We start from the raw sequence: 17781 nt of genomic DNA on the forward strand, positions 1-17781 counted from the left end.
CTGATCTATTTGCTCAGCCAGCCCCATTGGGTCCTCTATTAGCAATTTCATCTCCTTCTTAAAATTTCTTACTTCTGCACTCGTTAATGGGGCATTTACATACCCGACTTCCTTTGGCCCCATAGGCACCTCCCTCAAGGGGTAAAGGGATTTAACGGGGTGATGTTCCCTTACTCTCTTTCCTTCAAGAGTTTTTGGAAATGGAAAATTCTGTACATCCTTTTTGCACTGTATTAATTCTTTCCTCAACCATTGATGGGTCATATCTGGTGGGGCAGTTGGCGCCGATGGGCCTCCTGATTCCCCTGGAACCTGTGCGGACCTTATTAGGTCCTCAGACTCTAACAATCTCTGCCCTGGGGGAGGAGGGGAATAGTAGGGAGGAGGAAGGCTTAATAAGGGGTCCCAGGGTTTAGATTCTACCAACTCATCTTCCAAGTTTGGGTTTTTATCTTTCACAAGGTAAAGGGGAGTTTTTTTGTTCTTTAGCCAGCAAGTGGCATAATCAGACTCCTCCTTAGAAAAGGGTTTCTTCTCATTAACATAAATTACAAGGTTGGCACAGAGCCAGTCCTCCTCTGACCCATACTTTGGCCAGAATACGTCTGGTGGTGAAATGCTTTCTTCAGTCCAAATGTAACAACAGTATTTAATCATTTTCTTTTTGTCCTTTCCCTTGGTCCGATCGCTATCGGTCCAATATTTTAACATCCTACCTAGTGGGCTATCTGGAGGGATGTCCCCGAGGGACTCTATAGGTGCCCCCTTTTCTTCTTCCCCGGCCGGCCAACTGCCTCTATTTCCCATCCTGAGTCTTGTCTGGGCTTCTTTCTCTCAGTTCCTTTCGCTTCGTCTGTCTCTGGCCCTTTCCCTCGTGGGAGAAGGGAACCGCAGATTGAGACTCCGCACTCGCTTCGTGCAGTATGTCGCACGTCTCAGTCACACACAAGCAGCTCCAGACTCATCAGGAATTCCCGACCACCAAGGCAATATATTACTTTCCTTACCTTGGTCCGTGCACGGAGTTGCCTGGTCAAACAGAGGCAAGCCCTTTCCCCCTTTTCTCATCCACAACCGGCAGATCCAAGCATCTGGTCTCGGGCCCTTTAGCTGCCGGAGATGGGCCCCCAAGTTGTCGGAAATAAAGCGGTGCCTGTAAGGGAATAAACGCTCTCTCGGTTCTGGAGGAGAAAAGAATTTATTTACAATCTTGCAAGATGGGGCGTCCAGCCAAACACGCGGGAGGCTGGCGCGCCAGAGGAAGAGAATGGCGATGTTTAAATCCCCTACTCCTAATTCGCAAGTCCCTCCCCTGTTTCCCCATTGACTGGGTACTACAGAGGTTACAGCCTATCCGAGAACACTAACTAATTCATCTTTTGAGATTTTAATTTGTACAGCCAATCCCAGAGAGCCAACTAGCTCATTATTGAGATTTTGAACTGATTAGCCAATGCCCCCCCAAATTTTTATTTTTTTGCTGTGAGTTCCCGCCTCTGATACTACCTCATGTCTCTTTACATCAGGCAGATTCTCTCTTCTCTTTGTCTGGGGCTTGTTTAAACTGGTTTTGCCTCCATTTCCCTTATTCCATGCTGTCTCTATGTGAAAACGAAACTTATTCCTTTCTTACAGGTAGCTATGAATAAAGTCATTCTTGCTTGTTTAATATTGTCCTGTGCACTCTTTTCTTTGGCAGAACTGACATTATCTCTTATTCATAGAGGACCTGGCTTTGGGTGAGTGGATGAAGGGCCCTATGGGAAGCACTTCAGTGAAAACAAAAGCAGGAACAAGCACGGTGGTTAGACGTTAGAAAAGAGACCAAAGAATAACTCCTTGGGTCTGTATGAAGCTCTTGCTTTCAAAGGGTTTTACTGAAGACGATATTGGGAAAGTCTGTGGACCTAGAAGCCGAGGTTTATACTAGCCTATGAAGTTTTGAAAACGTTGAGCTGGATGACAAGATTGTGATCAAAGGTGGCTTTCAGGAAAGCTGGTGCAACGAGAAACTTATTGATTATAATCTGACCAGTGGCTCCACTTTGAAACAGACACAAAGTCCCCTTCAAGGGGCAGGAGGTTCTCTGGAATGGTCAGACCGGAAAGGCAAAAGGGTTTTCAGGTTCGATGGCGTACAAGACAGTGATGGGATGGTTCCGGAAGTCCTTCAGGAGGGTGCTGCCTGTTCTAGGGTGGGGGTGGGGTCCGGCTACCATGGTATCTGATTCCTAGGCCCGTCCACAAAATCCCCAGGCTCTTTTCCCGGTATTCCGACTTGGGCCGCCTTCTCGGTTGGCCCTTCCACGCTTCTCACTCACCTGCTAGGAGCCAATCAGCTCCCACAGGTTGGGTGAGTCTACGAAGGGGAAAGGGCGGCTCCTTCCTGCTCGCCAATGAATGGACGATTACACCAGTGAGGGGCGGGCCCGCAAGTGATTACGAGCCAATTGCGAGTCCCCCAGTGGCTGGCGCCTGGGGAGTTTGTTCGCTGAGAGCTCACTCCCCCAAGATGGCGGCCGCTAAGGACGCTTGTGGATTTGGAGAAATGGCTGCAGGGAACGGGCGGCGACTCCACCTGGGGATTCCCGAAGCCGTGTTTGTGGTAAGAGGCACGCTGATCCTTGGCTTCTTGGCCCAGGCCGTGGACTGAACCGTACTTCACGGCCCCCGCCCCCGCCCCCACCCCCACCCTGGCCTTGACCGTTGGGTGAAGGAGCCGAGGTAAAGGTCTAGAGAGGGGGCGGCCCGCTCTGCTTCCCTCATCTGGACGGGCTGAGTTCTGCTGGGGCCCATCCGAAGGAAACGAGACCCGAGAAGAGAAGGAGACTCGGGAGCGCGGGGTCAGAGAACTGGGGAGCGTGGGCGGACGTGCTGGGAGAAGTGAGGACGGGGCGCCGGGGCCGGGCGACCGGGGGGACTGCCACGCCGCCGCCGGGTTTCCTCCCCTGCAGCCTTCCGGAACCTGGAAAAGGGGAGGCGGCAGCGAGCTCACGACCCAGTTTAGACGTGGGAGACACAGATAACTGGACGATAATTAGAAACCAAAGGAGAAGTAGGCAGAACTGCTGGCGTTTAGGTTACGAATATATGGAAATAGCCTGTTGAAGGAATGCAGTGGTTTGCTGTGTCTTGGGAATGGAAGAAGAGACTGATGGGAAGGTAGGAGAGGGTGAAATTGTGAAGTCCTTGTGTGTCCGACTAAGGAATTGAGACTTTGTCCAGCAGTCGATGGGCTGTCATTAAAAGGTTTCACAGTTAAAGCCACGACTTAGTGGAGAATGAATTGTGTGGAGTTGAGAGAGGAGGCAGGGGAACACAATTTGGAGGCCTCACACAAGTGGGAGACCAACCCAAACAGAGAAGCAAGTGTGCGCTCTCCACCCTGCACCTCCAACACGTTATTTCAGAAATAGTATTTGAAAACTATTTGAATAATGAGACAAAACTTCTAACTGGGCATTCCGGCCAGCAGCATCTGTGTTTCCCCATTTAGTTCTGGCTTAGCTACTATAAAAGTCTTAATGGAATTTTCTAGACCGTTTTGTTTGTATCTATATTGCCTTATCTGGGCCTTTTGCTAATCTTGTCTCACATTCTTCAAAAGACCCATTTCTTTTATTTAGACCACCTTTATACCCACATTATATTTTATTTTTGAATTTGCTGAAACAATTTCATAACTATTTTCTTTAGTTATTTTGTGTTTTGTCCCTGAGCTGTGCCATTTATTTCTTTGCAGTTATCTCCCAAAAGATAAATTTGATTACTGCGTGCAAGAAACTTTCCTAAGGAGTTTACAAAACGGTAGAAGATGGGTACTGTTAGGATTCCCATTTGGCAGATGGTGAAACTGAGGCACAGAGCCTTTGAGTTTGAGTAACTTGCCCCAGGTCACACTTACACAGGGTGTAAGTGAGGTAACCAGGGTTTGAACTTGGGCAGTCTGTGAGACTCTTGAGCCTTTACTTACCTGTCATTTTCTGCTACTGGCAGGAAACCGAGGTAGTTCTGTTTTTCAGTGCTTTTTCTCCTGATCCTAGCACAGTGCCTGCCACAGCATAAGCTCATAAATAGGTGTTGAATTATTTTTCATAGGGCCTTAAATATTACATTCATGGTGTTCACCTAGAAATAGCTTCTGAAATCTAATTCAGGGGGATAACTTTCTCTGAGGGGTTTATAATGTCTTACCTTAAAATGCTTTTTTCCCCTAAAATTATATGGGATTTTTTTCCTGGACCTTAAAATTTCTACCAACATGATATAAATAAGCAATCCAAAGTTTACATAATCATTTTTATGTTCCCAAACTAATGAGAATAGCATGGTGTTGTGGAAAGAACATTGGCTTCTAAATAGACCTAGGTTTGAATCTTTTCTCTAATTTCCAGTTGCTCCTTAGTCTTGAGCATATTATTTTACCACTTTGAACCTCAGTTTCCTCAACTGAAATAGGAATAACAGTACTTACACAGAGGTGTCATGAGAAACAGGGTGTGCTTTCAGCTTAAGAGATGTTAGTTTCTAAGATAGGAGGCAGTGTACTATAGTGGTTAGAAGTCAGACCTTGCCCTTGTCCCCACTCCCACTGGTGCAATAATTTGTTTTCTTTCTCTTTCTGCTTGAAATGTCCCTTTCCCCTTGTTCATCTCATGAACTCTTCATCTTTCAACATCTATTTCAGATACTACTCTTCTGTAGTTTTTCCTCACTCCTACCCCAAGACAGAGTTCTTGACACTTTGATTTGTATTATCACAGCAATTTGTGTTACATACCTTGTCAATATTGAGCACTTAGTAGGTGCCATGTACTCTTCTAAGCATTTTAAACATGTTAAGTCATTTAATCCTCTATAAAGAAAAGGTACTTTTATTTCATTTTACAGATGAAGAAATTGAGGCAAAGAGAAGTTAAATAACTTCCCTTTGGTCAACACAGCTAATAAGTGGTAATGCTAGTATTCAAACGGAGCAGCCCTGTCTCATAAACAAAAATCCTATGCTGCTGTGGTTAATTCTCCTTACTACTTTCTAAGCTCCTAATCATATATACCATGTGCGAGAAACTTTAATTTTTTTTCTATTTCATGCAGCAACCCTTCTAGGAAGATGGTATGAACTCCATTTTACACGCCAAGCTCATCTATTCACTCTCAGCCTAATTTTTTCAGTTTGTTTCTATTTCTCCCTAGCTTGATGTTTACTCCTTGACTATGTTTCTCTTCCTTTTTCATCATTCCTTGTTTCAGCTAAACTTTTCCTTGTAGCTAATAAGCATGGATAAGAATAATGATGTGGTGATCCCAGAAGCCGTAAGATAATTAAATTTAAATTACTTATAAGGAAGAAATAGTTCTTTTAAGACTTTTTTAGAATCTTTGTCAAGCTTCTATGTATTTTTATCTAGTTCCTGATCCTTATCTGAATAATTATATTTTCTTCAAGGACCAGCATTTAGTATACATTAAAAATATTGCTAATCTGTTTTATTGCTCTTCTTTTGCTTAATTATTCCTGTTAAAGGAGATAGTTTTGTTTTTTATGTTTACTTAATTTCAACTGCTTAATATTCAAGGAGGCTTTTGTGGCTTGCCTTGGGAACTTCAAAACATAGTAGCAGATTTCTATGGCAGAACTTGTTGCATTAAAAATGAGTAATAAGGATTGATAATTTCAACATACAACCTGTTCAGTCATTTTTTTTTTGACTAGGACACAATAGGCAAGGTGTTCGATTGTTGTTAATTCTCATATTTAATACTAGAGCCACATGGGGGAATGCATAAAGCAGGCAAGGTCATCTTTCTTTCCCTATTTATAATATAACTAAAAATAGAAGAAGAAGGAAGAATAAATTAGCCATATAATTTATGTTCATTTTCTGAAATTGTTTCTAACTTTTTACAGCTACATATTTAGTTAAAATCAAGCCTTTGGAGAAATAGAAACTCAAGCTTTTTTCTATCAATTTTTAAAAATAAAGCAGTCACCTCCCCCCTACGTGGGACCAGACACCCAGGGAAGTGAATCTCCCTGGCAACGTGGAATATGACTCCCAGGGAGGAATGTAGACCTGGCACCGTGGGACGGAGAACATCCTCTTGACCAAAAGGGGGATGTGAAAGGAAATGAAATAAGCTTCAGTGGCAGAGAGATTCCAAAAGGAGCCGAGAGGTCACTCTGGTGGGCACTCTTATGCACACTTTAGACAACCCTTTTTAGGTTCTAAAGAATTGGGGTAGCTGGTGGTGGATACCTGAAACTATCAAACTACAACCCAGAACCCATGAATCTCGAAGACAGTTGTATAAAAATGTAGCTTATGAGGGGTGACAATGGGATTGGGAAAGCCATAAGGACCAAACACCACTTTGTCTAGTTTATGGATGGATGTGTAGAAAAGTAGGGGAAGGAAACAAACAGACAAAGGTACCCAGTGTTCTTTTTTACTTCAATTGCTCTTTTTCACTCTAATTATTATTCTTGTTATTTTTGTGTGTGTGCTAATGAAGGTGTCAGGGATTGATTTAGGTGATGAATGTACAACTATGTAATGGTACTGTAAACAATCGAAAGTACAATTTGTTTTGTAAAAAAAAAAAAAAAAAAAAAAAAAATAAAGCAGTCAAATCAAATTAGTGCATGAATTCTAAAATTTGTAATGTATTACTTTTTTTAAAATGCAGTTTTATTGAGCTCTAGTAACACACCATATAATCCATCCAAAGTGTACAATCAGCAATTCACAGTATCATCATGTAGTTGTGCATTCACCACCACAATTTTTGAACATTTTCATTACTTCAAGAAAATAAAGATAGAGTAAAAATAAAAAAGAACACCCAAAGCATTCCATACCTCTTATCCTCCCCCCTATTATTTATTTATTTATTTTTGACTTTATTTTATTACTCATATACCCATGCACTGGATCCAGGGATTGTCAGTCACACGGTTTTCACAATCACATGGTCCCACGATAAAAGCTATATAGTTAAACAATCATCATTGAGAATCAAGGCTACTGCAAGTAATGTATTACTTTTGATATTAAAGGAAGATGTAGATTCTTTCATGAAACAACCTGGGAATGAGACTGCAGATACAGTACTAAAGAAGCTGGATGAACAGTACCAGAAGTACAAGTTTATGGAACTCAACCTTGCTCAAAAGAAAAGGAGGTAAGTTTAAAAATTTCTGAGGTTTTTTTTTTTTTAAATTTTAGATGCTTGAACTTTATTTTAGTTGAGGCATAATTTACATACAGTGAAATGTCCAGATCTTGAGTGTTCAGTTTGATGAATTTTGGCAAATATATCCATTTCTGTAATCATTGCCCAGTGTACATTAACCAGTGTGTAGGACATTTCCCTTACCCAGGAAGTTCCTTTCTGGTCAGCCCTTCTTATACTTAGTAGTTAGTTCCTATTTTGTGCTGAGTCATGTTCCATTGTACAATTTGTTTATCTGTTTGCCTGTTGGTGGACATTTGGGTTGTTTCCATTTTTTGACTTTTAGTCTTTGTGTGGACATATGTTTTCATTTCTCTTGAGTAGAATTGCTTCTGTGAGCCCACACTCTGCTGGTTTTCTTCCTATTTCACTGGTGGCTCCTTTTCAGTCCCCTGTTCTGGATCCTTTTGGTCTCAGTGACCTCTATGCTTACGTTCCTCATTTTCTTTTCTCTATAGCCTCTAGTTTGATGATGAGGGAGTGTCATGCTGCTGAGAAGATGAGTAAAGTGAAAGTTGAAAAGTTTTGGAGTTGCCCACTGGATTTGGCAACAAAGAGGTCATTGACGACAATGACACATGAGCATTTTCTGTGGCAAGGTGGGGTTAAAGGCTAATTGGTATAGATTTAAGAGGATGAGGGAGGGACTGTAGAGACATTGAGTATAGACAACTGTTTTGAGGAGTTTCACTTTAAAAGGAATGGGGAACGGGATGGTATCTAAAGAGGGATGTAAAGTTGAGGATTTTTTTTTAAGATGGTAGAAATAACAGCATATTGGAATGCTGGTGGGAGTACTCGAGTAGAGGGAAAAATTGATGATGTAGGGGAGAGGGGAAAATTTGTGCATCAAAGTTTATATTGCTAGCTCTGATAGTGTGGTAGAGTAGGATATTCACTCCAGTCTTATATATGCAATAACCCTGAATGTCAAGGGTAAAAAATGCAGTGTATATCTGTAGCCTTCCTAATTAGGTAGACTTAGTATATATCAGTGAATAAAACGTAAGAATTTCTGCCCTTATGGAGCTGACATTCTAGTGAGATAACATAAATAAATTACATAGTAGGTTAGAAGGTGATAAGTGCTATGGAGATAAGAAATTGAGCAGAGTAAGGGGTTCTGGGAGTGTTGGAGGTGACTGTCATATTGAGGTTTCTTATTTGTATCATAGTAACATATATACAACTCAGAAATTTCCCATTTTAACTACTTTCAAATGTACAATTCAGAAGTATTGATTACATTCACAAAATTGTGCTACCATCGCTAACATACATTACTAAAACTTCTCCCTTGCCTCAGCGGTCATGTTGTAGTGTATATGAAAACTTCATTCCTTTTCATTACTGAGTTACTCCATTGTGTGTACATATCATATTTTGTTTATCTGTTCGTCTGTTGATGGACCCTTGGGTTTCTTCCATCTTTTAGGTATTGTGAGTAATGCTGCTATGAACATTGGTGTACAAATACCTGTTCAAGTCCCTGCTTTCAATTCTTTGGGAGTATATACCAACAAGTGGGATTGTTGTGTCATACGGTAATTCTATGTTCAGTTTTCCGAAGAACTGCCAAACTGATTTCCACTGTTGCTGCACCATTTTACAATCCCATCAACAATGTATAAAGGTTCTAATTTCTCCACATCCTCACCAACATTTGTCTGTTTTTTTAATAATAGCCATCTTAGTGGGTGTATAGTGGTATCTCATTGTGGTTTTAATTTCAATTTTCCTGATGATCAATGATGTTGAGCATCTTTTAATGTGCCTATTGGCCATTTGAATATCTTCTTTGAAGATATGTCTATTCAAGTTCTTTGCCCATATTTTAGTTGGGTAATTTGTCTTTTTGTTGAATTGTAGGAGTTCCTTATATATTCTGGATATTAAACCATCTTCCCTGTTTCTCCTTTCCCTCAGTCCCTGGAAACCACCACTGATCTACTTTCTGTACCTCAACATGTACCTGTTCTGGATATTTCATATAAGTGGTATTTCATACAATATTTCATACAATATTTGCCTTTTTGTGTCTAGCTTCTTTCGCTTAGCATAAATGTTTCAAGGTTCATCCACATAATAGTGTGTATCAGTACTGCATTGCTTTTTATGGCCTAATAATATTGCAGGGTATGGATATACCACATTCTGTCTATCCATTCATTTGTTGATGGACACTTGGGTTGTTTCCAGCTTTTGGCTATTGTGAATAATGCTGCTATGAACATTGGTGCACAAGTTTTTGCTTGAACTCTTGTTTTTATTTCTTTTGGGTATATACCTAGGAGTGGAATTGCCAGGTCATATGGTGATTCTTTAACGTTTTGAGGAAACACCAACTTTTCCACAGCAGCTCCACCATTATACATTCTCACTAGCAATGTACAAGAGTTCCATTTACTTCACATCCTCACCAACACTTGTTATTTTTGTGTTTTTTAAAAAAATTATTGTAAGTATCCAAGTGGGTGTGAGGTAGTATCCATGGTGGTTTTGATTTGCATTTCTGTGATAGAATTGATAGAGTTCCAAATTAGGCAAAATAGAACAGAGAAATGTGTCTTGTGTCACTTGTTCCTCAGGTAGCTACCCAGACCAATTAGAACAGCCATACACGCTAATTTGCGAACAAAGTCTCTCCTCCCTCTGGAATGAGGGACAGGGTTGCACACTGGGAATGTGGGCTGCCAATTTCAAGACCATCACTGAGCCAGGGAGGGTTGGAGCAAGGACAAGTTAAAAATGCTACAAAGCTTTCCTGCTGTTTCTAAGTCACCTTTAAAAAAACCCAAAACACAAAATAAAGGTTCATTTCTTCCTCAAGTCATGGCCCAGTGTAAGTCAGCTGAGTAGAGCAAGGCTCTATTCCATGCAGACATTCAGAGACCCTGGCTCCCTCCATCTACTGCCTCTGTAATGCATCCATTTGTCAAGGGAAGGAAGAGTGTGGAAGATTAGGCTTTTACAGGCCAGGTCAGGAAGTGGCTGTATCACTTCCACATTCCATTGGCTAGAACACAGTCATAAGCCCATTCCCAACAAAAGGGGAGGCTGGGAAATGTTGTCTGGCTGTGAGTCCAATAGATAAAGGAAAACTGGAGAACAACTAGTTAGTCTTGGTCAGAGTGGAAGATCAAAAAAGTGTAGAGACTTCTATACTCATAGGAGTTAGAGAACTGAAAAGGTGGAATATTGTGGTTAGAATTTGATGTATTAGAGTTTATTCATCAGTTCAACAAGTGTTTATTGAGTACCTATTATATGTCAGGCACTATTCTGGGCTCTGGGAATATAGCAATGAACAAAACAGATGAGAAGCTGATATTTGAGATGGTGTCTTAAATGATAGAAGCTCAAGTGAGTGTGGGAGCAATAAAGGTGGAATAAAGGGTAAGAGGTGTTGTTTGAGAAAGTTGTTTTGATTTGTATCAAATGGTGTAGAACTGTGGACTCAGACCTGTACGTTGCCTTTTTCTTTATTCAGTGTTTGCTTGGTTGCTGTAAATCTTTGTCTTTTGAGTTCTGATCAACTTGGTTCTGAGTGTTTTTGTCAAGTTTTCAGTTTTTCTCTGTAGAGATAGCCTGCCACCTCCCCACCCTGAGTTCCCAATTGGCCATTTTTGTTGACAACACTTCCAAAGCTTTGTTTTTATGTCCTTACTCTTTTTTTGTTACAAATAACATTGTAATTTGACAGGAACCTGAGAACTATTTTGCATTTTTCTCCATGCAGGGCACAAGTCTTGGTCAGCATCTAATCACCATGAAGAAAAGTTGAACCCAGTGACAAAAAAAAAATGTCTTATTCTTTCCTTTCCTTAAGGGACTTTGAATGCTGTCAGCATATTGTTTTTATTTCCTTTGTTCTTGTCATTGAGGGAGTCAGTTGCTAGTAGTTTTGCTATAATTACAACTTACCTGTTAAGTCTGCTCAGTCTCATCATGCCAAACATCATTTTCTTAAATTTCCTGTTTTGAAACCAGTGATCCATTTATAATTTTAAAAGTAATTGTTACCTGAATGTACAACTACGTAATGGTACTGTGAACAATCAAATGTACGATTTGTTTTGTATGACTGCATGGTATGTGAATATATCTCAATAAAATGAATAAAAAAAAAGTAATTGTTACCTAATTTGAAATGAAAGTAGCATTTATCAGTATAAAAATTAAGGAAAAAGTATCCAAAGTTTAAAATAATCATAAAGTATACTGTATTATAACGTGGTATGTTAGGCATTCAGTTGATATTGTACATTGATTGCAGTTTGACAAGTGCAGGCACTGAGCAGATGTCATTGCCCTTGGCTCAGCATTCACCTAACTGCGTGTACATATATGTGTACTGAGTGTACTCACCAAGAGCAGATATATGCGGCATTGCTAGTTGTTGGTGGTTTCTGGTAGTTTAACATTTAGAATACAATCTTTGAAGGCATGCTATTTTTAAAGTTAATTTAAAAATTAATCTATTTAAAATGCAATTTATAGCAAATGTAGAACCTATGGAACCAGCTCTGTGGAATATGGTTTGAAGGTTGCTGCTCTAGAAATGTTAAATAATGACAGGATATTTGACATAAAGAACAGGGCTTTGTACAAAATAGGCAATCCTTAAAGATTTGCTATTGCACCTTAAATGTTTGAAATTTAAAAGTAATCCTCAAGAATGTGTGAATAGAAAATGCAAAGCTAGTAGTAGTAAGACTGAGTCCTGGGATTGCAAAATACTAAGTTAACCTTTTTCTTGTTCACAGGCTAAAAGGTCAGATTCCTGAAATTAAGCAGACTCTAGAAATTCTGAAATACATGCAGAAGAAAAAAGTAAGTGCATTTTTGTTTGTAAATAGGAATGAACTTAGGGGACTTAGCCAGGGACTCCTCTTCCTTGACTGGCCACAGTATTTGATTTGTGCTGTAGGATCCAGTCTGCCTTCTTGAGCAAATTACTAACTTTACACAGATGGTGTGCTTCAGTAATAAATGTGGTTTTGTGACTTTTCCCCAAAAGTCAGGTTTAATTCTAGGGCCCATCCTTTATGGATTACTTTACTTATATATAATGTTTACCAAAATTAAATGCAATTTGAAATTGTTTTAGGTGTAATACTAAGATGTGTTACTTTGAGGTAGCAGCATCTAAGTTTTTTTTTTTTTTTGGTTGTAGTTATTGTTCTTAAGAATAGGGAGCGAGTCAAAGAATCAGAACTGGAAAGAATCTTGGAATTTATGTTTCATGTTCTCCTTTCATACTTGTTTTCTGGAAGAAACAGTTCCAGAGAAGTTATACTTGACCATATCACCTAGCTAGTTACAGGCAGACTGGATTTGAGATTGTTAATCTAGTACTCATTGCATAAAAGCAGGGTGTAAAGATCGAGTTTCATAATCATATTGTATTTTACATGTTGGTTATATATATTTTCAATTTGTTCCTTACCTGGTTGAATAACTACATTTCCAGTACATTATTTTATGTGGTGAACTTTGTAAGAAGCTTCAGAAAACTGATTGAGCATGTAGCATTGATAAAGTAACAATAATAGATAACTCTTGTATAGTGCTTACTCTGTGCCAGGTGCTGTTTTAAGTATGTGTGTGTGCTTACCACATCCCTCCGTGGTGTAGGAGCTGTCATTATCCCTGTTTTTCAGATGAGGAGCCTGAGACACACAGAGGTTAAGTGATATACCAAGTTTACATAGTTAGTAAGTTGCCAAGCCAGAGTCCATGCCCATCTGACCTTCATTTCTTTACCATTTACACTTAGTCTGCATGATGATAATGTTTCAAACATTTTATGTTCAGCTCTGAGATATTTCCTTGAGAACCTTGATATCAAACTGGCCCATTTATGGTCCTGTAATTTTTTTTTTGAAGGAATCCACCAATTCATTGGAGACCAGATTCTTACTGGCAGATAACCTATACTGCAAAGCTTCAGTTCCTCCTACTGATAAAGTGTGTCTGTGGTTGGGGGTAAGTAAATGTAATAGCCATAGCTTTCTTAGCTGACATTTGTAAACTGGTGTGTTTTCCCAGCAAAATGGTATTGTTCAATATATGTAAAGTACGCATTTCCCTTAGATTGTTGAAGGAATGAAGGGGCAGAGTTCAAAAGGTTCATATTGGAAACTGATTGGAATTAGGAGCGTGTTGAAGATTACTGCGAAAACACATTCAAGTCTCTCCCAATCAAAACAAAACTGGCCAAAACCCTACTTGCCCCTCCAGATATAATCTTACCTCTCTTGACTGTAACAAGAAGGAAAAGAGAAGCAAAATAGAATATATTGCTAAAAGCTTCAGATAAATGTTTCTTCCCCATAAGAGTTTTAGTTCTAGAGAGTCCTATAAAGTTAATGGGAAAAAAAACTTGAAGTCAGAGTTCATTCTTTTAAAACCATATATTTCAGTTTTAGATTATTTCGCAGACCTTCTTGTCTATGATTTTCCTATCTTGCCTCTCAGTCCGCTGACCAACCAGCCAAGCTGTTCATGATATTCACCTAGCTGTCCATCTATCTTGTTACCTCAGGCAAGTTTTCCATACAAAGTAGTAAGCCAGGTATACTGCTCGCAGCTCTCCTCATTGATAGGATTTCCCCTTGCTGCTCTAGGATTGCCCCCGAGTAGAGCTCCAGTGTTTTTAGTCTCTGAGCAACATTTCAAGCCAGCCCATCTGGGAACCAGGTTGGTTTTTTTCTTTCCCCTCCCGTGTCAGCTGATTGCAGGAAAAATCTTATGGCTTTTGGATAAACTATGAAAGATAAGCAGATTAGCACATGGAAACTTGTTTCAGTATCCCATAGTTCTACCTCCTGATTTTTGGTAGTTGTATTATTATCAGAGGTTGTATAACTTTTACATTTTATTCCACAACCATCATTCCCACACTAGTTTAGTCTTAGTTTTATATTTTAAAAAGATTCAGTGTTGATCACTAGTCCTTTTTTTAAATCCTTTAAAGTTTAGAAGCTGTACCAGAATACGTCTCAGTGTTGATCGATTTTCTATATTAATTTTTTTCTAGAAGTGGTGTGACCATTTTTTTGCAACATGATAGTGACTATTATTAATATCTTTATTAATATATAAAAAGCCCTTACAAAGCAATAAGTAAAAGGTGAGCAACCTTTTAGAAAAATGAGCAAAATAAAGAACAGGTAATTTTAAAAAGAAGAAAAACGAATGGACAATTAATACATAAAGAAATTAGAGAAATACAAATTAAAATAATGAGAAACCATTTCGGCTTATCAAATTGACAGAGGTTTCCAAAAAATTATAATCCCCAGTATTGGCAGAAATGTGGCAAAATAAGCATTCTGAAGGTAGTATAAATTGATACAATCTATCTAAAGAGTAATTTAGCAATGCATACAAAAGGTTCAATAATGCCACTTCCAGAAATTTACCCTAAAGAAATAGAGATCCACACGACAATTTTCAAGCAAAAATAATCATTGCAGAATTATTTAAAACAAAAAAATGTAACACAACCTAAAATTCCAACAATAGGAATTGGTTCAATAAATTTTGGTATATCAACACAATTAAATACTAGGCATTATTTAAAAATCATATTATAGATCAACATTTAAGCCTATGAGAAATTTTCCTGATATAAACTGAGAAAAAAAGAATACTGAGTGTATACACAGTACAATCTCTACTTAAAATTTAAGTACATATAGTATATATGAAAAAGACTAGAATACTCCAAAATGTTAAAAAATCTCAAAAGATAATAAGATTTTCTTCCTTTTGTTTATTTGTACCTTCAATTTATTTATAAATTTGTATTGCTTGTGTAATTATATTAAATCATATTTTAATATACAAGAAAGAAGAGGTATAAATTAGGCAGGCCAAAAGTATTTGAGGAGACTCTTACCCAGAACTCTAAAAATCATTAATATAAGATTCTTAAAACACATCTGGCATGACTCAGTAGTGGAACGCCAGCTAGAAAATCCATGGGGTAATTTAGTTAAAATAAAAGGTTTAGTCAAAATAAAAAGCCTCAGCATAAACCAGTGTCTGCAGTCTGTTGACAGCGGCTTGCTAAAGAGGTTGGAAAGAGCAAACCACAGGCAGCTGCCCTCCTCATCTGGGGGCAGCCACACATGGCCCAGAGCCCGGTGGTGGCCCCTGCCCCACATCCATGGTCATGCTCAGCAGAGGCTTTCCTTGAGGCATTTAAACAAGCCAGATCCAGGCTTGGTGAGCTCACTGAATCTTCTAGAACAGCCCAGTCACCATGCAAGGCAGGGCCACAGAGCTGAGACTGAGGAACTATTCAGCAATATGCACAACCCCCTTACGGGTAAAGAACAACTCCACAACTGGCGGATTGACATCATAACCTCTTTCAGGATAAGTTTCTATTCTAGGGAAATTAGGGTGTTAGAGCTGAAGGGGACCTCAGATATTATCTGGTCCAGTGGGTTCCAAAGGCCTACCTGCAGACTGCTATTAGGCTGACTTAGTAAAGTTCTCAAAACAAGGGTGTGGTGAGCTTTGCTGAGGGTATGGAGCTGCAGAAAAAGGAAAAACTTGTACTCAAGCACATGGTCTAGTTTCCAGACACCACCTGGAGGCAGCGGCGGTGGTGGCTGCAGGCCCTGGGCTAGGTCATGCATGTTCCAGCTTCGGCTGCGGGAGCCACCAACATGGTGACAGCAGGTGTGACCTTTTGATTCACAAATTCAGGTATTTCAGGAAAGATTATTTCTGTCATATCTTTGAGTATATTTTTGTTCCATTTCTTTTATTGTCTTTGGGAATGATAAATCTGCATGTTTTGGATCTCCTCTGTCTGATTTCAGTATTTATCATTTTCTCATTCCTTGGCCACTACTATCCGGGTCCAAGCTACCATCGTCTCTTATCGGGAATAACTTGTTTTCCTGCTTCTGCCCTTGCCCTGCTGCATCCTTTCCAGCATAGCAGGCAGTGTGATCTTTTAAAAATCTTAGTCAGGTCACACCACTTCTTTGGCCCAAAACCTTCAAGGGGCTTCTCATTTCATTGTGAGGAAAAGTCCAAGTTTTTTTAATGGCTGACAAAGCCCTAAGAGTTCTCTGCCCTAATCCTCAGCTGGTCTCTTCCTTACTTGACTATGCTGGAATTCTGGATGGACCTGGAACATGCTGGGAATAGTCCCATCTCAGAGCCTTTTTTCTTGATCTTGCCTCTGCTTGAAATGTACTTCCCCAGATGTTTGTAGGACACACTTCTTCATTCCCTTCTGGTCTCTGTTCAGTTGTTACCTTTTCGGTGATTTTTCCTGACCATCCTTGTAAAATACCACCCACCCCAGCATTTCCTTTCCCTCTTGTCCTGCTTTACTTTTCTCCATAGTACTAATGATCACCCAACATCATGTGCATTTACTTATGTGTATCTTGTCTGTCTTCCCCACTTCCTTCATTAGAATGTAAGCCCTATGGAGGTAGGGCCGTTTTTTGTTTACTGCTCACTGCTCATTTCTCAGGCATAAACTGATGCCTGGAACATAGCAGTCATGCAGTAAATATTTGTTGAAGAAATGGAATGATTTCCCTGTTTCCACTCTTGCCATCCTACAGATCCTGTATTCCCTCCAGCAGCAGTCTCTTGCCACATCCCCAAATGCAGCTGCTTTTAATCATTTCTGTTATTGGTTTGCTGTTTATTACTTTAAGAGCTCTGAATAAAATTAACCTTGAGCCAATTTAACTTGTAATTTACCAATATAGTGTTAAACAGGTGGTTTTCCCAGACTACACTAATCCTGATATATTGATGTGGCACCTCTCAGAGATCTTCTTTGGAACCCAGACTAAATACACTGTTTAACTGAAGTAAATGAGAAAAATTGAATCAATCCTACTTTATAGGCTTGGAATCTCAGGGCTTGTAGGCCATTGACTCCACCTTTCCTTTGGCTCAGGAATCCTGTCTCAGCACCCAAACTTTGAGCCTTTGCTCACATACCTTCAGTGGCAAGAAATTCTCCTCTTCTTCAGCAGCTTATGACATTTCTGTTTCATTCCTTTATTTTTATAGTAAAAGTTATTACTGTGGGCTTCTTAAAAATCAAAACAATGTAGAGGAACATAGAATAAAAAGCAAAAGTCCTTTTTTCCCTTCCTTCCCTCTAAATCCTAGTTACATGCTCTAAAGTAGCCATTACTGATGGTTTGGTGGGTATATTTTCAGAATTTTTATTACACATCTGCGTGTTTATATAGTGGGGATTTTCTTGTTGCTGTTTGATTTTATAAAAACGGAATTATATTATGCATTGTTTAGCACCTGGCTTTCCACTTGATATCATCTGTATCTTTCCTTGTGAGTAGACCCAGAGAGTTTGCTTATTGTTTTCAGTGGATTCATATTTTGTGGTGTGGATATGTCATAATATTCCCAAATTGATGAATATTTAGGTTGCTTTCAGGTTTCTTGTATGATGAACAGTGCTACAGAAAACAACTTTCTACATATAAACTTGTGCACAAAGGCATATTTTTAACAGTTTTATTCACACAC

The 17781-nt window shown here is 39.4% G+C and overlaps 1 protein-coding gene across 2 annotated transcripts in view; it reads left to right on the top strand.

Annotated features, from left to right (window-relative positions):
- Positions 1-2479: 2479 nt before the first annotated feature.
- Positions 2480-17781, top strand: part of VBP1 (VHL binding protein 1) — a 33663-nt gene continuing 18361 nt past the window's right edge. The window contains exons 1-4 of one of the 2 annotated variants that reach the window (XM_037822040.1): positions 2480-2605; positions 7061-7185; positions 12003-12069; positions 13126-13224. In XM_037822040.1, coding sequence (XP_037677968.1) covers positions 2513-2605; positions 7061-7185; positions 12003-12069; positions 13126-13224 — 384 coding nt within the window. In that variant the 5' untranslated portion in view covers positions 2480-2512. Of the gene's footprint in view, positions 2606-6168; positions 6188-7060; positions 7186-12002; positions 12070-13125; positions 13225-17781 lie in introns of those variants that run through there. The other variant, XM_037822041.1, reaches the window with a different exon arrangement.

This window comes from Choloepus didactylus, chromosome X (assembly GCF_015220235.1).
Source record: "Choloepus didactylus isolate mChoDid1 chromosome X, mChoDid1.pri, whole genome shotgun sequence".
Lineage (NCBI taxonomy): Eukaryota > Metazoa > Chordata > Mammalia > Pilosa > Megalonychidae > Choloepus > Choloepus didactylus.